General features: G+C 27.9%; 8 protein-coding genes across 11 annotated transcripts; 5 read left to right on the plus strand and 3 right to left on the minus strand.

Annotated features, from left to right (window-relative positions):
• Positions 1-144: 144 nt before the first annotated feature.
• Positions 145-1,817, minus strand: LOC117231040 (DNA repair protein RAD51 homolog A-like). The gene is made up of 3 exons (XM_033489090.1): positions 1,673-1,817; positions 1,312-1,423; positions 145-1,190 (listed from the first exon to the last, which is right to left on the minus strand). The coding sequence occupies exons 2-3, from the start codon at positions 1,399-1,401 to the stop codon at positions 255-257; spliced, it is 1,026 nt and encodes a 341-aa protein (XP_033344981.1). The 5' UTR covers positions 1,402-1,423; positions 1,673-1,817; the 3' UTR covers positions 145-254.
• A 14-nt stretch (positions 1,818-1,831) lies between these two features.
• Positions 1,832-7,931, plus strand: LOC117231041 (N-acylneuraminate-9-phosphatase). Its single transcript, XM_033489091.1, is given in 5 exon segments — positions 1,832-1,917; positions 1,986-2,060; positions 2,062-2,209; positions 6,721-7,204; positions 7,377-7,931. Coding segments are annotated over 5 exon segments (966 nt in total). The 5' UTR covers positions 1,832-1,846; the 3' UTR covers positions 7,565-7,931.
• On the plus strand, positions 2,216-6,086 carry LOC117231035 (neurochondrin homolog). Its single transcript, XM_033489077.1, has one exon. It carries the CDS (start codon positions 3,283-3,285, stop codon positions 5,521-5,523), a length of 2,241 nt encoding a protein of 746 aa, XP_033344968.1. The 5' UTR covers positions 2,216-3,282; the 3' UTR covers positions 5,524-6,086.
• Positions 7,932-8,531: 600 nt separating the features above from the next.
• On the minus strand, positions 8,532-11,546 carry LOC117230978. 2 transcript variants are annotated; one of them, XM_033488982.1, is made up of 7 exons: positions 11,442-11,546; positions 10,453-10,776; positions 10,086-10,321; positions 9,669-9,949; positions 9,270-9,561; positions 8,817-9,185; positions 8,532-8,747 (listed from the first exon to the last, which is right to left on the minus strand). In XM_033488982.1, exons 2-7 carry the CDS (start codon positions 10,493-10,495, stop codon positions 8,586-8,588), a joined length of 1,383 nt encoding a protein of 460 aa, XP_033344873.1. In that variant the 5' UTR covers positions 10,496-10,776; positions 11,442-11,546; the 3' UTR covers positions 8,532-8,585. The 2 variants fall into 2 exon arrangements, with proteins under 2 accessions (XP_033344873.1, XP_033344874.1); XM_033488983.1 differs by having other exon boundaries at positions 8,533-8,747; positions 10,669-10,776.
• Positions 11,333-12,758, plus strand: LOC117230979 (solute carrier family 66 member 2). 2 transcript variants are annotated; one of them, XM_033488985.1, is made up of 5 exons: positions 11,333-11,421; positions 11,670-11,829; positions 11,909-12,045; positions 12,139-12,355; positions 12,435-12,758. In XM_033488985.1, exons 1-5 carry the CDS (start codon positions 11,400-11,402, stop codon positions 12,625-12,627), a joined length of 729 nt encoding a protein of 242 aa, XP_033344876.1. In that variant the 5' UTR covers positions 11,333-11,399; the 3' UTR covers positions 12,628-12,758. The 2 variants fall into 2 exon arrangements, with proteins under 2 accessions (XP_033344876.1, XP_033344875.1); XM_033488984.1 differs by lacking the exon at positions 11,333-11,421 and having other exon boundaries at positions 11,523-11,829; positions 12,435-12,627.
• Positions 12,759-13,337: 579 nt separating this feature from the next.
• LOC117231122 (mitochondrial uncoupling protein Bmcp) lies at positions 13,338-16,606 on the plus strand. 2 transcript variants are annotated; one of them, XM_033489226.1, is made up of 8 exons: positions 13,338-13,356; positions 13,994-14,078; positions 14,176-14,323; positions 14,438-14,717; positions 14,787-14,905; positions 15,955-16,015; positions 16,077-16,166; positions 16,246-16,606. In XM_033489226.1, the coding sequence occupies exons 2-8, from the start codon at positions 14,006-14,008 to the stop codon at positions 16,408-16,410; spliced, it is 936 nt and encodes a 311-aa protein (XP_033345117.1). In that variant the 5' UTR covers positions 13,338-13,356; positions 13,994-14,005; the 3' UTR covers positions 16,411-16,606. The 2 variants fall into 2 exon arrangements, with proteins under 2 accessions (XP_033345117.1, XP_033345116.1); XM_033489225.1 differs by lacking the exon at positions 13,338-13,356 and adding an exon at positions 13,832-13,869.
• A 270-nt stretch (positions 16,607-16,876) lies between these two features.
• On the minus strand, positions 16,877-21,668 carry LOC117231119 (protein FAN-like). Its single transcript, XM_033489223.1, has 16 exons — positions 21,369-21,668; positions 20,972-21,205; positions 20,700-20,898; positions 20,436-20,621; positions 20,294-20,365; positions 20,010-20,218; positions 19,779-19,941; positions 19,556-19,710; positions 19,131-19,309; positions 18,931-19,062; positions 18,661-18,864; positions 18,289-18,568; positions 17,992-18,222; positions 17,824-17,912; positions 17,506-17,757; positions 16,877-17,388 (listed from the first exon to the last, which is right to left on the minus strand). Exons 1-16 carry the CDS (start codon positions 21,380-21,382, stop codon positions 17,291-17,293), a joined length of 2,697 nt encoding a protein of 898 aa, XP_033345114.1. The 5' UTR covers positions 21,383-21,668; the 3' UTR covers positions 16,877-17,290.
• Positions 21,669-21,814: 146 nt separating this feature from the next.
• Positions 21,815-25,452, plus strand: LOC117231121 (ubiquitin carboxyl-terminal hydrolase 5). The gene is made up of 13 exons (XM_033489224.1): positions 21,815-22,067; positions 22,148-22,273; positions 22,376-22,552; positions 22,626-22,732; positions 22,813-23,340; positions 23,480-23,551; positions 23,628-23,820; positions 23,921-24,073; positions 24,144-24,325; positions 24,386-24,771; positions 24,851-25,063; positions 25,140-25,249; positions 25,317-25,452. The coding sequence occupies exons 1-13, from the start codon at positions 21,972-21,974 to the stop codon at positions 25,380-25,382; spliced, it is 2,409 nt and encodes an 802-aa protein (XP_033345115.1). The 5' UTR covers positions 21,815-21,971; the 3' UTR covers positions 25,383-25,452.
• The last annotated feature ends 99 nt before the right edge of the window (positions 25,453-25,551 follow it).

Below are 25,551 nucleotides of genomic sequence, written 5' to 3' on the forward strand. Positions count from 1 at the left end.
CTTTATACATTTAGTACTTTCTGTCTTATTTTATACATTTGATATTTTTTATTACATTTATTAGATCATATGTTGCTCAATAATCATATAACAATATTTTCTACTTATTCAATATTTTTGTATAATAAAACAAATTATATATCCTTAAAGAGTGTCATTAATTAAATAAAAATACTATTTTATATTTTCTGGAAAACACATCTTAGAGTAATTTCTTTTATAAACATAAGTATTTAAAGGAGAAAAATATAGTATTATTCTTTGACATCACCAATACCATCTGCATTTATTGCAAACATTGCTTCACTCTCAGGCAAACAGGGTGAATCATAGATTTTACATATTCTAGTTTCACCTCTACCCTTACGTAAATATAATCTTGTAGTACTTGCATGAGCTAAAATATGACCACCAATAGGCTTTTTTTGGTCGCCACCAAACATACTAGCTGCACCATCAACTTGTGCCACAACTTGATTGGTTATAACAACAGCAACACCATGTTCATCCGCTAATCTGAGCAACATTCTGAGAAATCTACCTAAATGCATTTGTCTAGCAGCTAATTCTCCCCTTCCAGAGTATTCAGTTCTATATAAACCGGTTGCACTATCTACTATCAATAATGCATATCTAGATTCTGTCATCATAGCACTAGCTTGAATTAGTAATTGAGTTTGATGATCTGTATTATAAGCTCTAGCACATGCCACATTATCTAATACAGAATCCCCTGCTATCTTATATCTTTCAGCAACAGCAATTAACCTTTCGGGTCTAAAAGTTCCTTCTGTATCTATGTAAAGACATTTTCCTTCTGCACCACCCATATCTATCGGTAATTGACAATTCACAGCAAGCGTATGACATAATTGAGTCTTTCCTGATCTAAATTCTCCAAATATTTCTGTAATAGAACCCGTTTCGATACCACCGCCTAATAGTCTGTCCAATTCACTGGAACCAGTTGTTACAAAAACAATATTGGAACGAGTTTGATGAATTTCAGTAGCACTCTTAAATCCCATTACAACAAGTTTGGAAGCTTCTTGCAAAATTTTATCTGCTTTAGCTTCACTGATACCTTTGATAGCAATTAAGCACTTTTTTGGAGCATAGGCTACAGCTTCCACAGTATAGTAGCCAGCTTCTTCCAGCTTTTTTACATCTCCTGCTGTTATACCATTTCCCTGAACAAATAACACAGTTATTAAATATTAAATTTAATTTTATAAATGATATAAATTATTTCATACAAACATTAAAAAAACGAGGAAAAAGAATATGATACAGGTTAAAGAATCAACGTACTTCCAGGGTTTTTATTAATTTTGCTTGTGGATTATATTCTTCAAATTCTTCATCTCCTTGAAGAGTAGCTGTGGTTGCCATAGCTGTCATTTTTTAATAAGATATAATATACCTGAAAAATCGAAAAACAAGTGTTAACTTTGGCGCCATCAATATTACAGTGTCTTTAAATTACACGATTTGCATTATTTATCATTGCTTTTTATTTATATAAATAACGTAATATTTAGCACTAAAATTATAATATGTTGTTGTATAAAATATATAATTTATAATAACTTATCCGTAATTTTGTTTATACTAAATTCAACTTATTCAATATCTTCAATATCGTATTTAACAATTGTGTTAGTATCGATACCTGTTATTTGAAATAAATATATTAATAATTATGTAAAAAGAAATAAATGAATGAAAACAAGAAAACTTTTATTTATCATTAACTCTAAATCTGTAGAATTATGTACACAAATATAAATACACATAAAAGCTAGATCACGCATTTATCGACGATCAATATCAATTTCTATTAAAGATGTCTCTTCATTCGAGAAGAAATCAAGGAAGAGGAAAAGGTCAGGACAGGACAAGAACGAAAGGCATCAGGTCGAGACAAGACAGATATATTCTGTTCTGACATCTGACCATTAAAATAATTGTATATTTATCCTTAGAGTGTTTTCAGAAGGAGACCGTTATATGAACATTATATGTTTTTATGCGCGACTCTTCATTGAAACATCGTTGAATTAACAAAAGATTTACTTTTCCAATGACAATGGCGACTTTGCATGAGAAGCATTTTTGTTCATCCAATGTATCTATAAGCGCTGTGTTCTTTGATCTGGACAATACTCTCATCGAGACTAGAAAGGGCGACAATCAAACATGTCGAAAGGTATGCTAAAATATTTGAAATTATATTGATATTAAAAGCCGTATGCGTGTATATAAACGGTCAGTATTGGTTAAAATACTGGAAATACATATGTGTGTGTATGTCTTTCTTAGAGAGTGCGCGAAAACTGTAGTTAATCTTTCTCTCGAAATTAAATGAAAAGTCGCTCATATTGCTAATTTACTTATAATTTTATACATATTTTTTTTTGCTTTTATGTGGTACTTCTTTTACTGTTTCAAAAAAAAAGTATCTCGTAGTAATTACATTTACATTTACGTTTAATCTTTCAATTCCGTTTGGATACGAAGATGGTACGAAAATAGAAGCTTCTGTGTAATACGAGCTGACTCCCTGATATAGTGCTTTCTCTCGGACGGTTATTTTCGACCGATCCTACTGCACTGTCCAGACACTCAACAGAACGTAGAAAAAGCGTGTAAGCACGTTACTGAAGATATTCACGATTCACGATCTTAAGATACCAGTTAATTGTACTATTACATTCACATGCTATATCATGTGGAGAAGGTTATGGTAGAATGGTAGAATTATGTGTACATTCAAAATTCTTTTCCAACGAAATTTTGTAAAATGTGGTTATTCTAAACAGCTTTTTATGTTATTTTCTTTAATACAAAACTTAACATAAGCAGTTAATATATCATATTTCTACAGTAAAATAAAACAATTCTTTGAAGGACGCTGCTAACCTTGTATTGAAAATAATTCATATTTTAATGTTAATGTACACATGTTTGTGGAATTAATGTTTGTGATAGTACAACTTTATTTCTGTCTGACTAAGTGAGTGTGTCAAAGGGCAAGGCTAGTTTTAAGGGGCTTGATCTGGGAGTACTGCCAGTTGGCTTTTAGCTGTGACATGTGAAAGATGCAAATCTCAGTGAATCTTTGTTAAATACTACTGAGTAAATATCAAAATTCTGGAATTGTTTGTGAATTGCATCTAGAAGTTTGTCATCGTACGAGAAAAAATAAAAGTAGAAAAATACTTGTAGATTATAAAAATAGATATTTTTTTTCTTTAAATTATAACAACATAAACTACAGCCATGAGTATTTCAAAGAACGTGAAAAAATATGAAACTATTTTGAAGTCTGTTGAAACTGATTCAGAAAAATTTGCTGCATTATTTATGATAACAAAATTGGTGGATAGCAAAGATTGTACAGTAGCAGAAAAAAAAGTGTTATTTGAAGCTATTGGAAAAAAATTTTTAGCGAAATTATTATCTACAGAAGTAGTTCCTGTGGATTGTCCTCCACAAGTATATAAGTCTGTAGCATTGTCTATACTTTCTGCATTCTGTGGAGAATCAGAATTAGCTTCTCATCCTGACATGATTACTCATATACCTGCATTACTTGAAATTATATCGCAAGCCGATGAAGATGCAGATGATAATATGTTAATTATTGTTAGTGAAGCATATACCTGTCTGCAAAATATTGCACAATATTCTCCTGGGCAACAAGTTTTACTTGAACAGAAAGCAATTACAAAAATGTGTGATATTTATTCAGAAAAAAGCTTTCAGACAGACCAAGCTTTGAACATTTTAGTTACTTTAGTTCAGAGATTTGGTCCAGAAGCATGGGATGCAACAGATACTGCACCTTTCCATGTTATTATAAATAAGATTGCATTAGATTTTGAAACAGATCATACAGAAAGAAAATTTCAGTTATGTACAATTTTGCAAGCTTTACTAATGTCCTGCAGAAAAAACATAATTAGTGAAACTGCTAAAGAAGAATCTTGGCCTTCTAGCATTCACAAGGCTTTATCTGATATTCTTGGATCAAAGATAGGCAAAAATCAACGCGATCCAGCACTAAAACTTGCTTCTGTCATGCTAGATTTATTGGGAGCAGAATGGACTTTATTAGATAAAGAAAAACCAAAAGTATTTTTATTATTATTGATTCAATTGGCATCTATAGAAGTTAGAATGCAAGTGGAAGGAAAACAATTAAAAACTATAATGGCAAATGCAGACTTAGTTACATCTTGTTTTATTATTATTGAAATTTCTCTTGGATATATTACTAATGATCAATTGGACCTAGACCAAAAAGAAAAACAGTCATTATATACTGTTTTAAAGGGAGCCTTCGCTGCAATTATAGGTTTACTTACAGCAGTATCTAAGATGAAAGAAATAACAGATGTCAAAGAAAAAATATTTATTTGTGCTGTGGTAAGAGTATTAGCAGCATGGCTTGCTCAGGAAACAACAGCTATGCGTTCTCAAGTTTATGCAGTTTTACCATATGTATTAACAGTAGCCAATGACACATTTTATGCACACAGAAATAGAAAATTGTCAGAGAAGGCTAAAGCAAATGCTAAAATTAAAAGCGATGAAGCAACATCATCTGGAGAACTAGTTACTCATGATCCTTTAAGTGAAATTGATTTATTGAGACTTTTATTACCAGCATTGTGTTATTTAGCTGTAGAAGAAGATGCTAGAAAAATTTTAATTAAACACAAACAAGAGGAAGTCCTGTTTGAATGTTTATCTTACCATTGGACAATTGTTCATCATAAAAAGCCACCAATACCAAAATCAGAAAGATTAAAAGCATTGAAAGAACCAGAAAAAGAAGAAGATTTAGACCTTCATGTATCAGAAGCAATCAAAGATTCAAGGGTGGCCATGGTCTCTGTGTGCAATGTTTTAATGAACATTACTGTATTAGAGGCAAAATTAGTGGAAGAATCACCAACATTTATTTCTTTATTAAAATTTATTTTCAATAATCTCCCAGAACTTAAACAAATTCCTGAAAATCTAGTATTGCACGGTCATCTTGCAGTTTTGGGATTGCTGTTATTGAAGCAACAGGCAACACGTGTCAAGAAAAATGATTTTTCTATATGTCGATATATTCAGGCTACTATAAGATTTTTGTGGGATGCATATATAATTGATGAAAGCAATGATCCCACTGAACTTGTTGTTGCTATGTCATATAAAGAGCGATGGATGGAACTTATGGAACTATGGTTTCTTGGAATGCAAACAATGGCTGGGGTGTTACAAGTTATACCTTGGCTTTCACAATTTACTCTTGAGTCAGGTTGGGCAGAAGAAATTATTGAGATTCTCAAGAAAATAAAAATAGGAAGTCTTCAGCCAAATGTAAAGTTTGCTTTTGAAGATCTTTTGTGCCATTTAGTTAAAGCAGATGAAAATGTTGCTTCTGTTTTGAAGAAATGTGGGGCTTTAACAGTATGCAGAAATCATCGTATGATGGAGCTGGGAAAACATCTTTTTGGAGATTAAAAACAATCCAAAAATTTATATCGATATTTTATTATCATGTTTTAAATGAAAGTACTATATATCTGTACATTGATAGAATAGCCAAGATACTTAATCCATTCTTATGTTGTTAAGTAATATGTTTGTTTGTGTATACGTATTACACATGTTTCCTTTTTTATATTATGCTATATTGCATATGAAAGAAACTATTAATAACTCTTATTTCATCAAAATAACACTCATATTTTGATTTAGTGATTCAGTTTAGCTAAAATTTTGTAAACCTGTATACAATCACAGATCAGATATAAATGTAATCATGTCTGAAAATAGCTTTCTGGCAAGCAAAAGAGCTACTAAATGTTTGTATGAGTTAAATAGATTTAGAAATTTAAATATTGAAATATATATTAGAAAAAACTATTTTTACATTTTATATTAATTTATAAAATATTAGAAAATTTGTATAAGTTAAATTTGGAATTAATACAGTTTGTGAATGTATATATGAAAAATTGCTTATGTATAACAAATGGCTTTGTAAAATAATAAATGGTCTTTCTACTAAAGAAATTGTTTTTAAAAGTATTTTATCTTTTAAATTATTCCCTACTTTAATATTAGAAAATTACATTAGATAAACTTTTCAATCATGTGAGAATTATCCCTTATATTGCATTTAATACATGGCATAAAATCTGCAAAAATAGGTATAAATGTTAACATCCAACAACCATTTGAGTAAAGTTTTTAGGGTTGGAGTAATATAAATTTGTTGTTGGCACAACTGATTTTGTTGTGATTACAGCAACGACCGCGGGTGCCACTTCGAGTGTCCACTAATCGGCTCGAGTATTTCAATGAATCAATGCATTTTCTAGGTAATCATCAAAAACTGAATTAAGTGACCTAAGTTCCTAACTGATCGTTTGTATCCTTTCTCCCAAGAGCTTGGTTCAGCCATCAAAATCCACATTCAATGAATGGTTATTTTTCACTTTCAATATGTCAATTATTCCTTATAAAATCTATTTTTCACATTTATCATTTTTCCCAGTTATCAAAACATACTATAGATCATGTTGAATGTGGAAATCATTCATTTTCCTTTAGTGCGTACTTTATATTTTGTTCATTATTTTATAATATTGCTTGATTTATGTATTATAAAGTGAAAAAAATGTCTAATAGGTGGTATTCTAACTTTATCTGCAGTTGGCTGAGGAACTAACACAAGAATATGGTATTCCTGAAGATATATCTGTGAAGATTACAACAACATATTTGAAGCTCTTTAGAAAATGTCCTGATAATGTAATTCACACCTTGGATGTTTGGCGTATAACTTTATGGAGTAGAGCACTTGGAGAAAAGTACTCATATCTAGCAAAAAAAATTTACGAGCGATGGTTATGTCTACGATATTATTATTTGGCTCTGTCGTCAGATATAGTTTCTATGCTGCATCAATTGAGGTTAAAATACCTCTTAGGTTTGATTACAAATGGTCCATCTAATGCACAATGGGAAAAAATACGAAAACTTTCACTAGAACAATATTTCGATATAATTCTTGTATCAGGAGATTTACCATGGGAAAAACCCAAAAGGGAAATATTTCGAAAAGCATACCGATTTTTAAATGTTAAACCAGATAGTTGTGTAATGGTTGGTGACAAACTGGAAACTGATATCCTGGGTACTACATTATTGTCATATTTTATTTATCACGCGCATTAATTATTTACGAATTATTAGAAAATATTACATTCAAATATTGTAGAATAATCTTACTTGAAAATGTTATTTCAATCAATTAACATTATAAAGAAAATGATGCAGTTTAAAAGATTATTATTTTCCATATATAGGTGGAATAGAAGCAGGTCTAGGGTGTACAATTTGGATTCCAACATTGGATAAACCACCCTTATTAAGGGGAGATCCACAACCAGATTTTACTATAAGGCATGTCACAGATCTCTTAAGTATTTTAAACAGAAGTCCTGATGCACCAGAACTTGAAGATTCTTCTTCAAATGCGTCAGATGGTAGTTGATAAAAGGAGAGATTATTACTTCAAACTTTTCCAAATATTATAGCTGATCAGAGGTCACATTTTTATATAGAGAACTTGCTAATTATTTTCTCATAGTTAAGTAAATATTATTATTGTAACTATTATTATAGCATGCTTTAAAAGTGTCTTAAATGGCTCCTATATTATTTTTATCTTCATATTGAATAGAAAAAAATGAAATTGTTATTGAACTACAACATGATGATAGTGTTACTGCATTGAATTTCAAAAAGATATCATTTAAGTATATTTATTATAGATCTCTCTTTTACTAAGTTTTTAAATTGAGAATGAATTTTATATCATTTATATGAGATAAAAATTATATTTTTTAACTGAAAGAGTATTCTTAATTGAGAATTGTGTGATTGTTTTTAAATTTACTTGCTAGGTATATTACCTAACTTTATAATAAATTTTGGTTTTTACAGACAAGTTTTAGATAACGTTATAAATTGTTTATATATATGTAAATTTATTATAAGTAAGCACAAAGTAATTTGTATACAAAGTACAAATGAACATTTATATCCATATATTAATAAAAAAAATTTAATAGGAGTAATGATAAATAATTTTTATAATTTTATAGCCAATGTACAATGTATGCATTAAATATAATGATTGTAAAAATGTATAAACATATGTTTATAATTATGAGATATATACATGGAATATGTGAAGAGTAAATACCACGAACAAATTTGATACACACACATATATTGTAACTATATAATATGTACATCTGTAACATATACTTTTCCATTATATATTTTATTTTGTGTTAAAATAATACGAACAGAAATGTTGAAGAAAGTTTTAAAAAACTGATAAAATGATAAATTGAAATGTAATACTTATTTTTAGTAATAAAAGAAAAAATAACAATATTAATCTTTTTTTCCTGATTGTAAAACGAATATTGTTATATTTACATATTGAATATATTTTATGAATTTTTACTTATTTTAATAGTTCAGCATCATATGACTATTATTTTTTACGTTTGTATATCTTTATGTCCTTCTGTTACAAAATCATCAGTCACAGAACTTTTATCCTGTTCATCTACTTTGTTTAAATCATAAGATTCTGTTAAATTGGTATCAAATTGATTGCTTTCTTCCATTCCATATTCATTGTTTGGTTTTATCATTTGGTTCTAAAAAAATATTATGTTAATAAGGCAATATATGTAAATTACATATTACATTTAATCTGTTGAACAAACCAATGATTTGCTTTTAAAAAAAAGTTTTCTACAAATTTTTCGAGCTTTTTCGGGATTGATATCAGCTTCTATTAGTGACGTTAGAACATCTTTCTCAGTTATATGTAATTCGGGATTAGCATCAATCAATATGACCGATTTACTTTTAGCGCTTAGTGCATCACGCCTGATTTCGTCTAGTTTCTGATACCACATTAATTTTTTAAGTACTCTATCTTCATTTAGACCTCTTGCAGGCATCAGTGGTCGAATTTCAGAAATATTTAATAATTGCTGAGCATATACAAGATCTTCTAATTCTTCTCTCTCTGAATTATCCGATATATTTAAAGCAAGTTTTAATTGATAAATCTCGTACAACATTCGCTTCTATTTAGAAACACAAAGTTTGTTATTTTATGCATTTAACATTATTTTATAAACTTAAGCGATAGTATGTGATATTATTCTGACCGTGTCTAGAATTGTTTTGTTTTCTTCAGTGTGTTTCTTAAATACTTCTTGTAGCTCTTCATCAGTATACAAACCATTGAGTATTATTTCATGTGTAATATCGTACATAAATTTTGTGTATTTCGCTTCTTCATCCTTTATATGTACTTTTTGATCAATGAAGTCAGTACATAGTTGAGCGGTTTCATAATTTCTATGATTTCTTGATGTGCTATCTTCTGATGGAAGATGATTGATGTTTTGTGATAAATAATCACAAGTAGATTTATAATACATCGAATTTTTTTCTATTCTATATACATTTTTACGGTAACAAATAATTTATCAATAACAAATACCTATAATTTTAGTCAATTTAAATAACGAAGCAAATGTTTCTATTGCAAAATTTTATCTCACCTATCTTGAAATTTTAATGCAGTTTCCACACTTGTAGAATTAAAAATCTTTCTACAACTATTACTTGATTGTGAATAAGACTGTTCTCTTATATTTTTACTATTTGATGTAACTGGCTCCGAACTATCTGTTTTAAATATTGATGAACTTGGACAAACTACATGACTGTGAGATTTTGGTCGTGAACAGATCTCATTATAATCGGATAAAGGATTAGTAAAGTACTTCCGAGCTTCACACTGGCAGAAATACTTTGAGTCATAGTTCATTCTTAAAAAATCCTGTTAATTAATCATTAAAGGATAATTTGAATCTATAATTTATAATTTTTGAATTGAATAATTTATAATTTCATTCCTATGTTATATTTCGTGCAAACTTCTCAGTAATCAGAAATGAGTTATATGAATAATTTACCATTGGATGATATGAGACATCATACGTCAATTTATCAATTACGTTATTTGTAATTTCAGTTTTTACAAATTGTGGTTTCCAATCTGTTTGTTTGCACATTTGTTTTTTTTTACGTATATAGCTTCTGTTTCTAGCATCAACGACACATTTTGCCAGTAAAATGCGTCGTAAGTGCGCGCTCATAGAGTTATATGCTGTTAATTGTTCATAATAATTTTGTCCATTTTGATTGTATGCTATATGCAATATAAATTTACGCGTTAAAAAAGAATTTTGTAAAATATATATCCTCCCAAATAATATAAAACATCGATATTTCGATCAAATTGGAAAATATGGAACAATGAAAAAAATACATTTTTCATACCAGTGCTTTTAAGATTAACTTCACTCTTATTGCATCTTGTCATTTCTTCAAAACTATAATATTATTACTTGTCTATTTTGAATCTTATTTCTAACTTGATGTACTAATTTAAAAAATAGTTAAAAGATGCTAAACAATTAATAAAACAACACTAACAAAAATTTATACCTTACTAATTACACATAAAATACTGTGAGGTACGTAACATATACATACAAATTTAAAGTTGTTACTGTATGGTTACCAAGCAACAATATAATTCTTTACTTCGTACTAGATATGACTACAAAGTTTATCTCATATAAATTATGTAACAATTTATGCCTGAAACAATTTAATTATTTGTTTAATATTCCGACATAACATTATAAGTTACATTTGTTGTAAATATATACATATATGTATTCATTAATCTATATTACGTACTCATATTTTATACAATATATATACATATAAAATTAATGATAATTAAGTTCTGAACTTAAACATTGAAAAAAGGAAATTAATCATAAACAAGATACAATCTTCTTAAAATGCAGAGTTTTAATTATTATAAATAATAAACAGAATTTACAATTATTTCAGTAGTAAATGAATTACACTTAGTTTACAGTCTTTTTAATGTTATTGCTTGTAATTCTACAACGGTAAGAGTCACATACGATCCTGAATTCCGCGGAATCAATCGATGTTGCTGCACATGTTAATTTATGATCGCACTATATTTCTATAAAGATACCTAACGTATTTTGTCTGTGACTATATTTTGTTTATGATTGAATAACTTGAATTTATGTTTGTATCATAATTCTGTTATCTACAGCAGATAACTAAACTTTATATCAATTTTTTAATTTATTAATGTTTATAACCATAATAATACATTTTATATATGTATATAGGTATGTACATGGATTTATCAATATCTTTAATTTTAGTAAAAATAAATGCTGTGTAGAAGTCATAACGGTAAGTATGTAAGTACTTACATATTTCATTTTTTAAGTAGTATGTGTTTATGTATGTGACTTATCATTTCTTTTGCTATCGCAGGTTTATTTGATTTGAATGATTCGTAGCAGATATGATATGATGTCCAAAAAGATTGGAGTCATAACCTAAAATTAGGCGTGTGCCAAGAATCGTAGATAGTAAAATATGCAAATAAAAAAAAGTTATTACAATGTATAATGTCTATGAGCAATTATCCATTAAAGATATAGCAAACTGGGTCGCCTCTGGAGCAATAATATTTGGTGGTATTATTCCCTATGTGCCACAATATAGAGAAATTAAAAGAAGGGATAGTGCGGAAGGGTTTTCCCTTTATGTATGCTTTACACTTTTAATAGCTAATACATTACGTATTTTCTTTTGGTTTGTACATTTACTTAATATAAAAATTTGTGGTTGTGTTGTATCAATTCATACTAATACAGGTCTGTATCTTTTACAGGTTTGGGAAACATTATGAAATACCTCTCTTATTACAAAGTATATGCATGATTGTTACTATGTTTATAATGATTAAACTGTGTATAAATGTACAAAGCAGAAATCAAGTAATAAAAGTTAGAGAACGTGTATTTTCAGGTATGTTAAGTACAGAGAAAAGAAAATAAATTTTTAACATACACAATAATGTATTTTCAAATTATAACTCATGTTAAATCTTAATTTAAACAGATTTTGATGCAAATTTTTTTTGGAAGTGGACAGATTTTCAATCTTACTTAGACTTTATGCTATTATTTGCTGTATTAATAGGAATTCTAACATATTTATTAGTGGATGTACCAATATTTGTTGAAACCATAGGATTACTTGCAGTATTAACAGAGGCTATGCTTGGAATACCACAATTTTTGCGTAATTTTTTTAATAAATCAACTAATGGAATGAGGTATAAAATTATAATTTAATAACAAGATGCGATACCTGAATAACATTCATAAAGTAAATAATTTTTCTGTTAATTTCAGTATTGTTATGGTTGCAATGTGGACATTAGGTGATGCATTTAAAACATGTTATTTTGTTATAAGAGAAGCTCCAATACAATTTGAAGTTTGTGGTACTCTTCAAGTTATAATTGATATTGCAATTTTAACACAGGTATATATTTATCAAAATAAAACAACAATACATACAAGAGTTCCAGTTCGAGTTGACTAAGTCTGATACTTTACATTTATGAATGCTGTAACATACTTTTTCTACAACTTCCATTAGCTAAAAAAATTTATCTGTGTTATAGATAAATATTTATGATTTTTTAATATATGTGCACTTGATTGTACAAAAAAGAAAAAAAACAAGAAAAACAAGGTGAAATATATAATGTATTGTAAATAAGCATTTATCAAATAATATTTCTTATTTTCACTTAAAGGATGAACTAATATTTTTTTAATTATATCAAACTTTTAATATATTTTAATTGTATTACATATGTACAAATTTTATGAAATAAAATTTTGTTAATATAACGGGATTTCAATTTCAATTAAAAAATGGCATTTATTCCATTATGTATTTAGTTTGTATTAAAAAGCATATATCTTTCTTACTACTTTTATAACAGAACTATGTAATTTATATGTATCTTACATGTTTAAATATAATTGAAGATAAAGTTCAGTCGTCAATGTCACAGTCATATAAATAGGTCTGAATTCTGGACACTTCCATGCCGAAAGCATAGAAGAAACTATCCAAAAATTGAGTCGTGAAAAATCAACATGGTAGACAAGAAAAATCAACATGGTCGTTCTGTGCATGTCAACACACGTGTGTATATATATATGGATATTATTGCAGAGACATTCTGCTCGTCTCTACTGCTTGCAAGAATGAGAATGTGTTGTCTTCCATGTTGATTTTTCACGATTCAATTTTCGAACTGTTTGTACTTATGTTTCGGTATATGAGCATTAAAACTTATTTATGTGATCGTCGGCTGTAACTATTGGCTGCAGACTAGTGACACTCGAACGGACAGACTATATATACTACATTCACAATGATTGGTTGTAGCTTTCAGTTCTAATATACAGATTTTTTGAACACCTTTAAAAAATGATGCAAGTCAATATATCTGTCGGCTAAGCAGACTTCCAATTAAAATAAAAATACTGATATAACAAATTAATTGTTATTATTGATTATTATTTTTACGTAAACTTCATGATATAGATACTTACTGATTATACTGTTTGTGATTACAATAGTGACATTTTTAGAAGATTGATGTTAAATAAAAAATCTTATATTAGTTTCATAAAGAAATATATGTACACGTGTTTTTTGTATTGTTTATTCGTATTTCTGTAAATGCAGTGTTAAAAATAATTTTAAAGTCAGTTAATCTTACTGGAATGCATTCATTTCATTAGCTTTTTAGTCATTTTATACACGGTGTCGTTAATATTTTTAATATTAATATTCATATAAAATATAATATTAATATTTCAAATCATATTATAAAATTTACAAATCAAATTTATTGTGTTAAAAGTAATTTATATCTATTAACCATAAGCTAAACGTTGTAATGGGAGAGAGTCAGTGGAATGATTGGAAACCTTTTATCTATGGGGGTTTAGCTTCGATTGTTGCAGAATTAGGTATGTGGTGTTATATTACAATAATTTTATTCTAAAAGTTTAATTATCTATCAATAACTTATTTACTCATCGTTTTTATAAATATATTTCTGGTTAGGTACTTTTCCTTTAGACACAACAAAAACACGTCTTCAAATCCAAGGACAAAAATTTGATCAAAAATATGCGCATCTAAAATATTCTGGTATGACAGATGCTTTATTTCAAATATCACAACAAGAGGGTTTTAAAGCTCTATATTCTGGGTAAAAAGAAGTTTGATTTATATACATACATATATATATATATATATATATTCAATATTTCATTTGGCTACTAGATAGGATCATTTTATTAGTACTAATTTTTTTATTATATAGGATTAGTTCAGCTATTTTAAGGCAAGCTACTTATGGAACTATAAAATTCGGTACCTATTATTCTTTAAAAAAAGCAGCTATGGATAAGTGGAAAACAGATGATTTAGTTGTTATAAATGTTATATGTGCTGCATTAGCTGGTGCTATCTCAAGTGCTATAGCTAATCCAACTGATGTAGTTAAAGTTCGTATGCAAGTAACTGGAATTAACTCAAATTTAACATTGTTTGGTTGTTTTCAAGATGTATATCAACATGAAGGTATTTGCGGTTTATGGAGGGTACGTAAATTAATAAATATAAATTTTAACAATATTTACATAATTTTATACACAAAAATTTGTATGCAGGGTGTAGGACCTACTGCTCAAAGAGCAGCAATTATTGCAGCTGTAGAATTGCCTATATATGATTACAGTAAAAAAAAGTTTATGGTTCTATTGGGAGATAGTATTAGTAATCATTTTGTGTAAGTAAACAGTATCTATATATTTTATTTAATTTTATATTGTTCTTTGATGACATTATATAAATAGATGTATATTATTGTATTAAAAATAGTTTATTTGAAAACAAGTATAAATTGTGTATTAGTCTTTCTTTTAATATTAATACGTAAATAATAAATAAACTCTTATCTGGGCTATTTCTGTTTATCACAAAATATTTATCACTCCATTATCATACTAACAAATGTTCAATAATGTTTTTAAAGCAAACATATTTCATGTGATCTTTTACAGTATGTGATGTCATGTGAGTATATCTAAACATATCTTGTTTATTTTATGTTACAATTTTTTTTAATAATGTTTATAATTTCTAATATTAGTATTATTTATTATATCTCCTAAATTTTTCTATCCTATGACTTCGGTGATATACACATGATAAATATGTATAACTAACAAACAAAATTTTTTGTATTTTAATTTTGAATTAAATAACTCAAATAATTTTGACTTAGCAATATTAATAATATAGTGATTTTATACTTAATTAAAAAGGAAGTAACATTTTTCTAAAAGTGAAAAATTTTATTTCCAGGTTCTTTCACACTGTGGTGCACATGGGCACATTCTGTACGTGGACATTGAGATGACCACAGAGAATCAAAGTGGAAGTTATGTTTAATATTTCTTGTTTGTATATAAATTGTTAAAACTGTTATCCAGATGTCTAATCATCTTGAATTGCATAATCAATCGTTTCACTTACCATTTCATGCAAATTTATTTACAGAATTATATACAAGATTGAACACATAGTTTACTTTTGTTTTCTTTATTTTCTTTATGTATATTTTTTCTACGCATTGAACATTTTATAGTAAGTTCTAAAATATACCATACAGATCTTTTTTACAAGTTATAATATTGTAGATACCACATTGTATATTTGAATTTCAAGAGCCTGGATAAGGGTTGCTTTAATTTGGTAGAATGAAACAGGGCTTCAAAATTGTTATTGAATATACACATATGCATACTTACATATACATGTAATTATATATTTCAGGTCCAGTTTTATAGCTAGTATGGGAAGTGCAATAGCTTCTACTCCAATAGATGTTGTGCGTGTAAGTATAGTTAGTAAATATTTTATCATCTGTATTTTTTACTTAAATGAAATTGTTACAGACACGTTTAATGAATCAAAGAAGGATACCTACCGCAAGTGGCATGTTACCACCTCATATTTATAATGGTAGTATAGATTGCTTTGTACAGGTATATATGGTTTAAAATATTATGTACATATATTTTTGTCCTTTTTAATAATATTATACGGATTTTATTTTTTTTGTAGACTTTTAAAAATGAAGGATTTTTAGCCTTATACAAGGGTTTTGTACCTACTTGGTTTAGAATGGGACCATGGAATATCATATTTTTTATAACATATGAACAGTTGAAACAATTGGATGATTCAAATTTATCATTAAATAATGAATTGGATCACTCAAATAAATAGTAGTAAATAGAAGAAAATAAATAAAACAAACAAGTATGTGTATATGAATATATGAAAAATTAGTGGTAGTAATAATAGGTTACACAATTAACATTTGTATTACATAATTTATTTTTATGAAATGTTTATTTAAACATACGTGAAAAAACTATACAGAAAGTATACCAAAATAAATAGAATTTATTTTCTTTAGCAATATTGAAATTACAATCATTAGTGAAAGTATTCGAAGTAATATGACATCATATGCTATATGAAGAATATAAAGTCATGAATATTGAACATTCAATTTACATATAATTTAAAACGCACATTATGTTCACATTTTGTAGATTAAGTTGCAAGTTTTTATTTTTTATTTACTTTTTTTAGATTTATAAATACAGTTGCAAATTACTTTTATTATTTAATTAATTTTATGTTCTTTGTATTTAGATTTATGTTTTCATAAAAGAATAAGACTGAATGTTAGGAAATAAATTTATGAAATACATCCAAAGAACTTATAAAAACTATGTACTACATATCAGTATGTATAAATTTATGTATAAAAATTTGTTGTAGACTCAAGTCTACAAAAAGAATATGTTAAAGAACCAGTATTTTAAATATATGTATAATGTTTGTATTTGAGACTTTTTATAAACTGTTAGGAATGTGTAACAGTATGACATAAAATATGCTAAAATATTATAATATGCAACAAATGTTAGACTTTCAACGAATATCACAACAATTCTAAATGAATATGTCATGTATGTATTAGATACAGCTTTCCTGCTATATTATATCTACTAAGATGAAAAGTTTTGCTATAAACTGATAGTGAAATTTATAACTAAGGAATATTTCAGTCACATTGCAGATATTACAATATGAATTATACATTTTTACAATCCCATACGATTATTTTCCTGTCTTTTCCACCAGTTAAGACTATATTATTTTCTGTTGATACCGATAATGTATTAATTGGACCTAAAAAATGACTGTATTCTTAATTATCAGTAAAGTCATATGTACATTAAGTTTTAAGTATCGAATATTCCAATGTAAATACAAGGAATTAATGTATTAATATATAGAATACTGTACCATTATGGCAATGTATTTGTGTAATAAAAACTGCTCCTTGGCGGTTCCAAACATTAATATTACCATTACTATCTCCTATTAATAAAAAACTTTTGAACCATGTTAGTGTTAGAGGTTCGTATTCTATAGTTGTACGATAAATCTGAGTACTTGTATGAATATCAATTATATTTAGTATTTTATCCTCTGCACATGAAATTATGCTTTTTCCTTCTTGATCAAACACCATTGCATTTATTTTACAATTATGTGCTGTAGAAAAGGAAATAAAGTGAATATGCCTTTTAAAATCGAGAAGATAGTTATCATGAAATGTACCTTTTGCAGTAAATTGCAGATGATATGTATCCATATTCCATAAAAAAATTTCTCCATCTTCTGTGCCAGATACCAATAATGTTTCATCTCTATAAATATTCCACCAATAAAGATTTTTTAAACATACTATTTAATATTACTTACAAACCATAAGAAACATAATTTTACCCTGATATATTGATGCAAGTTACTTTAGAATCATGATCTAGTTGTGCAATAAGGCACTCAGCTGGTTTAATTTTTGTCCCAGAAGAATAACTTTTCCATACTTTTGCTGTACAATCCCATGAACCAGAGATAATAATCTTACGACTATCACTTAATGCTAAACAAGAAACAGCATCTTCATGTCCTTGTAGTATATCTATTACTCTACCAAATTCAATATCGTAAAATATCCTATGAAAAAAATTAATTAATAAAAGAGTGAGATATATATATGAAATATTTATTTAACATGCTTACAGTGAATTGTCCCAGGATCCGGCAACTAATATATTGCGATGAGAAGATGTATAATATGATACACAAGAGGAAAGTGATAATGATGATAAAGATACATTACGTGTTAATTTTTTATTTTTTATACTATATAATTTAAGCATTCCATCTTGTCCAACTGATATTACTTCATTAATTTCTTCCTTATTCTGTATGATAATGCTACTTACACTTTCTTTATGAGATTGAAACATTATTAATTCATGTAATTCAAAAGTCTTTTCTATAGGATTTTCTTTATTTTCTGAAAGAAATTATTTTTTATTACACATATTTATAATACATTTATATTTCATTAACTTTAATTTATTTAAATTGAGATTATATATCATATACCTGTTTCACTTGCAACTGATGCTGAAGTAGTTTTAATATGCAATTTATGCAGAGTAAGTATAGAACGTTTGGGGTGTGGTAAAGTAAAAATTTGTTTTGGTATTTGACCAAACTCCATAATTTGTATCTCCAAACCATGCCTATCATTAATATCTTTAATAGTGTCTAAGTTAACTGCTCCTTCATAGCATAAATAGAAAAATACTGAAATGCAGTATATTATAAAATAAACGTTATTTGTACGTTAACTTTTATAATTAAATAGTTTACCATTATTAGCTTTCTCTGCTTCAATTCCTCTTTGTTTATATCCAAAAATTAAATCAATCCAGTGATGAAGATTTTGAGAAACATAATCACTCTCTAACGCATTTCTTAATACTTGTACAAAATGAGCTGGTCCTAGAATTTGATAACTAATTCGTATTAAATTACAAATAATTATTTCTTATGAATTAAAAAACACATACCATTTGCCCATGGTGGTAACTGTACATCTCCTATTTTTGTTCCATCATGTCGATATCCAAAATCAATGCCGTAACTATTTATTAAAAAATCACCACCATTGTTTGTGTCATAAAATTCTGGGATCAGTTCTTTAAAGTCAGACATGTTCACCAAAACATTTTTCCAAACGTCAGCTACACTGTTAGGTGTTTTTGTTGGTAAGAGTGAAACAAAAAATCGATTCTGCAGAGTCGACAAAGTAATTATTTTTACAGTATAATAAGCAATTACCATAAAATTTTACCTTGTCTGTGCAACCAAAAATTTTATACACATACATTTATTATCACTACTAGAGTCAACAACATATATATTTCCTTAACGTTCATAAATTTAATACTCTCAAAGAATCGTAGCAACACATATTTAAAAAAAAAACACATACCTATTGAACATTCTATCTGGATGATCAAATCTTCCATTTTGTAAACAAAGCATGTACTGAGGATATTTTCGTACTAAATAAAATAATACAAATCCTGGGGCACTGTAATGAGAACCATACAAAAATTTTGGTTCTGACATTTCCAAATATCGTTCCTAAAACATAATAACACCATTATCTCACTCCTGACATATATATTTTGCATATCAAAAAAGAAATACACCTTTAATCTTTCTAACCGATTTGGCTCAAGAGCTCCAATAGGCTTTGAAAGATCTCTATAAATACTAGGATCATTTAAATCCAATGTAGCAGATGTGTAATCTTGTAATACCCAAGGCATAACTGGATACTGAGTTAAATCATGAAAAGTTCTATCTGCCAAACTGAAAAATAATATTTAAGTTAAACTGTACAATTAAATATTTCAATTATTTATTAATATAAAAGTTACCTATTAATGTACAAGAGATAATCATAATTTGACAAAGAACCATTTTGCCACCTCATAGTCATTTGATCCTGAGGTACTCTTTCTAAAGAAACTGTAGGTTGATTTAATAAATTTGTGTATAATTCATCCCTGTCATTTTGAGTTTTTAATGATATAAATAGATGTTCAACTTTATTTTCAGGCTGTCGTAACCACTTTATTTCAAGCCCCTATGTTTAAAACAATTTTAAAATATCTATATCAAATTACAATGATTAGACATTGATATACAAAGCTATACTTACAATTTGGCTTAGAAGGAATCGTCGTTTATTAATATTAATAATATCATTCAGTTGTATTTTTAAAACTGGATGCTAAAATCATAAAATTATTCTTTTAATAACTTGCCTAAATTATTTATCATTGACACTATAAAATACATACTTGGTCTAAATTATTATAAGGTTGAAAATAAATTCTTGAAGTTGTTAAAAGTATTCTTCCTGGATTTATAACAAGAGGCAACACTTTATTTGCTTGAGTTTCTAACACTACCTGCTCATATAAGTCTCCTAACCATGATGTATCAAATGATACTCTAGATTGTCGAGAGTGTACAATCGCCATAATCTACATAAGAATAATAATTTAGTAACATTATTTTAAAGATTTTAGTATAATAACATACATAATGATTTTAAAATATACCATTGCATTTTGTTCAGCTGTTGGCAAAGTAGCTGCTCTAAATAACTGTAGGATTTGTGGAAGACAATCATCTATTTTTGCATAATTAAAGTAAAAATGAAAAGTAGTATTTTGGTGTATGAATTTATATGGTGCAAGTATATTTTTCTCCAACATTTTCACATATTGTTTGCATTGAACCAATAATATATTGCTACATCTTGTAAATAAAATAAAGATTGTTAATGCAAGTAAACTATTATAGTGGTATATTAAAAGTTAAAAATACAAACTTTGCTAGATCATTGTTGGATTGACATTGATCAATAGCTATAGTTTCTTTGAGTTGAATTTTAATTAAAGGCTGATTAATATCTTTATTTACAAATACTAAGGATTTTGAACAGAATTTTAATCTTCCATCTCTCCATGTTTGTTCTTCTGAAGTAGAATTATCAACAAGTTTCATTTGAACACTATAATCTTCAAAAAATATTTCTCCTGAATCCAAAAGGAGCATTGTAAACCTGATAGATTTATTTACAATACATAACATATTATTAAATAACTTAAAAAGATATTTGTTAAATAATAATTACACTATTGCGTATAATTTTAAATTGACAAACGTAGAAATTAATTATATTTTTATAAATAAGCACATACAATTAGAAAGAAAAATTAAATTACCTTTCTTTTTCCATTGTTGCAAAAGTAAATGCAAATTATAAGAAGGATTTATAATAAATGATACGCATAATTTGATTGAATTCTTTTTATGCACAAAATTTACGTGATCATTTCCCAGTAAATAAAATATGAACTTTATTTTAGGTTAAAGACAGTATGAATCATCACATACATATATAACATCTGTGTACCGTCTGCTCAACAACTATTCACCGAAACAGCAAGGCTTGTTCTGTTTCGTGCATTCTTGCAATATAAGTTTAAATCTATAAAAATTAAAAATTAGAAGAGACAAATAGTTTCAGTTATTTAATCAAAAACTATAAACTACAATAATATATATTTTTTTCATGGTGTTCTTTTAAGTGTCACGAGTCACTTAAAGATATTGTACTAAATTGAAATATGAAAATCGTGTGATTACCATTGAGCACCACTGGTTTTTAAAGAGAAACGAGAAGAGTCGAATATATTCCGGTTTCTTCTTCTCATTCCTCAAATCACGCATATCATCAATACGACGAGCCGGTGATCTTTAACACGATTATTTTTCAATTTGTTCGGACATTTCCTTTTTTTTATGGTGATTACATTTTCTTTGTAATGGAGGAATTGATGAAACATTTATCCAATATTAGGGTACCACAGAAAAATGATAAAATATATAAGGATGAGTGTGTTTATTCTTTTGATACTCCAGTAAGATGTCATGAAGATCTTATAATTAGAGAAAATAATACAATGATAATATAATTATTTTCATTGTTTTTTCTTTTAAGGATACTTATACTGGTTTGTATGTTAATCTTACCACGTTCTTGGGATTAGGCCAGGATTATGTACAACATTATTATCTATTAACAGACAATCCTGTGTTTCTACATATTAAAAGAAAAAGAAAAGAGGTGAGTACTTTACTATATCTAAAAAATAAAATCGTAAAAAATATGTTAGTACAAAATACAAATTGCTTATATATAATACAAAATATATGTTAATATTTATAGATTCCTTCTAAACATCAAGGAGATGGCCCTGAAAAGAAAATTACTAGATTAGCAATAGGAACAACAGATGGATTTACACCAGATCAACAAAAATATACGTACCACGAATCTTATGAAATTGTTATTCTACCAAATTTTATTACAGTACCATATCCAACAGACAATTTACCACAAGAAGTAAGTTTTACATAAAAAGAAGAATAAAGAGTAGGAACAATAAAAAATTACATGAAAAATTTGATGTATATAGGTAGAAGTTGCAATTAAATCTATATTAGAAGCAGAATCTGCAACAAAAATAGCAGAAGTAGAGGCATTGGCTGGAACTTGGGATGGAGAAATAAAGGCAGTTTCAAAGTAAGAACAAAAATTCAAGTATGTACTAATTTAAAAAATATTCTTTTTATCATTATTTTAAATAATTATCAAATTCTTAGACATGCAGCAAATCTTAAACAATTAGATAATGGAAAAAAGATACCACCTAGTGGATGGAAGTGTGAAAAATGTGATTTAACTCAAAATCTCTGGCTTAATTTAACTGATGGTAGTATTCTCTGTGGACGTAAATTTTATGATGGAACAGGAGGAAATGATCATGCAGTAGAACATTATAGAGTAACGGGTTACTCATTAGCAGTGAAATTAGGGACTATAACCAAAGAAGGAAAAGCAGATGTGTTTTCATATGATGAAGATGATATGGTGGAAGATCCAAATTTAGTAGCACATTTAGCTCATTGGGGTATTAATATTGCTCAAATGGAAAAAACTGATAAATCTATGATAGAGCTTGAATTAGATCTCAATCAAAGATTTGGTGAATGGGTTGCACTTCAAGAAGCAGCAAGTAAATTAACACCTTTGTATGGACCTGGGTATACAGGACTTGCTAACTTAGGAAACTCTTGTTACTTAAACAGTGTGATGCAGATGTTATTCGCGATTCCAGATTTTTTCAAAAGGTTTGCAACTTGATTTTAAATAAACAAATAGTATCATGTAAAGCTTTTTATGTTGTATAGGAGAAAAGTTTAATCAGTACTATAACAATTATTTAATTAATGTTTTTATGTATTTATTTAATGTTTTAATGAATTTCAGATTTGTAAAAAGTGCAGCACAGATACTTCAGCAGAATTACATTGATCCAGCAAATGATTTTAATGTTCAAATGTAAGTTAAGAAAAAATGAAAGTATGACATACAAATTTACTTATCAATTTTAAGATACAAGAAATTAATATTATAGGAGTAAGCTTGGAACTGGTTTACTTTCTGGTAAATATTCAGTTCCTCCAGATACGAACAATGAACACGAATCACGTCAAGGTATTCCACCACGGATGTTTAAAACTTTAGTCGGCCGTGGACACCCCGGATTTTCTTCAAATCGACAGCAAGATGCGCAAGAATTCTTTCTTCACATCATAAATATCATAGACGTAATATTGTCACATTTTATATTTTTAATAGACATAAAAATAATCTACTTCAATTTTCATATGAAGTTACAATACTAATATCAGGAAATTGATCGCACAGCGTCACAGTCGTCATCAAACGAATCCTACTGATTGTTTTAAATTCCAAGTTGAAGAAAGGTATCAGTGTAGTCGGTCTAACAAAGTAAAGTACACTTATCGTACTGAATACTTACTACCACTTCCAATACCTGTAGAAACTGCCATAAATAAAGTAAATGATTTATATAACTTATATATCTAAATTAAGAAATATACATTTACTTAATATATATTGCATATAGGATGAAGTCGCAGCTTATGAAACATTGAAGAGCGAAACTGAAGCAAAAGGACAAAAATTGGATACAAATGCGCTTGTCAGACCACGCATAAAACTATCATCTTGTTTGCAAACATTTATTCGGTCAGAAATAGTGGAGCAATTTTATAGTTCAGCTTTAAATGAAAAAACAACAGCGCAAAAGTAAGTTATGATGCATATAATGTTTTACTGCACATAATTAATAAGCGTACTCTTTTATAGAACGACTAGACTCTCTACTTTTCCGGATTATCTATTAATTCATTTAAAAAAGTTCACGATGAAAGAAGATTGGACACCAGCGAAGTTAGATGTAGCAGTGGAAATGCCAGACATACTAAACTTAAGTTCTCTTCGAGGTTTTGGTTTGCAACCCACAGAAGAATTATTACCGGAAACAGTTGGCACCGAACCTCCGCCACTTGTTTATGATTCCGTGATATTGAATCAGTTGACAGATATGGGATTTCCACCAGAAGCCTGTGAAAGAGCTCTCTATTTTACGGAAAATCGTGGTTTAGAAGCAGCCACAAACTGGTTAATGGAACATATCGCGGATTCGGATTTTGCGGATCCGTTTGTACCACCCGGAATTGATGTTAAACCAGGTAACTAATCCTTTTCTCCAAATTTCTCTATAAATGAATTTAATAACATTCATATTTGTTTTTGTTTATTCAATCTTAGAAAAAGACAAATTTATGGCAAATGAAAATGCTGTGGCTATCCTAATGGGAATGAGTTTCACAAGAAAACAAGCAACAAAAGCGCTTAAAGCGACTGATAACAATTTAGAACGCGCAGCAGATTGGATTTTTAGTCATCAAAATGAATTGGATGCTTTAGAAGTTGAAGACAAACCAGAACATTCCAAAGAAGTATTTAAAGACGGAACCGACCGTATGTTCGCTTTTCAGTATTTAATAATGCAAAGAATTACTCATATCGAGATAATTGTTGTATTTTCATATTTTAGAATATAAATTAGTAGGATTTATATCACATATGGGTACATCGACAATGGTAGGACATTATGTGTGTCATCTTCTGAAAGATAATCGATGGGTAATATACAATGATGACAAAGTATGTGTTGCAAGTATAAAATAAATTGTAATATAGTAAATGCACTCATTTAAATCGTTTATTGCAGGTTGCATTATCTGAAAATCCACCAAAAGAATTAGGATATATATATCTATATCAACGCATTGATTAGATTACATTATTATTTTGTATAAAAAATGTATTCTATTACACTTCAACAATAAAAAAATGTAATAAATAAAGAAATTCGTATCTTTTAATTTATGGAAAAACATTTTCAATTTAGAAACATTTTTTGCCATACGTAAATGATTTATTGTTTCTGCTTATGGTTACTTATA

This window comes from Bombus vosnesenskii, unplaced genomic scaffold (genome assembly GCF_011952255.1).
Source record: "Bombus vosnesenskii isolate JDL3184/JDL3185 unplaced genomic scaffold, Bvos_JDL3184-5_v1.1 scf7180000013270, whole genome shotgun sequence".
In the NCBI taxonomy this organism is placed as follows: Eukaryota; Metazoa; Arthropoda; class Insecta; order Hymenoptera; family Apidae; genus Bombus; species Bombus vosnesenskii.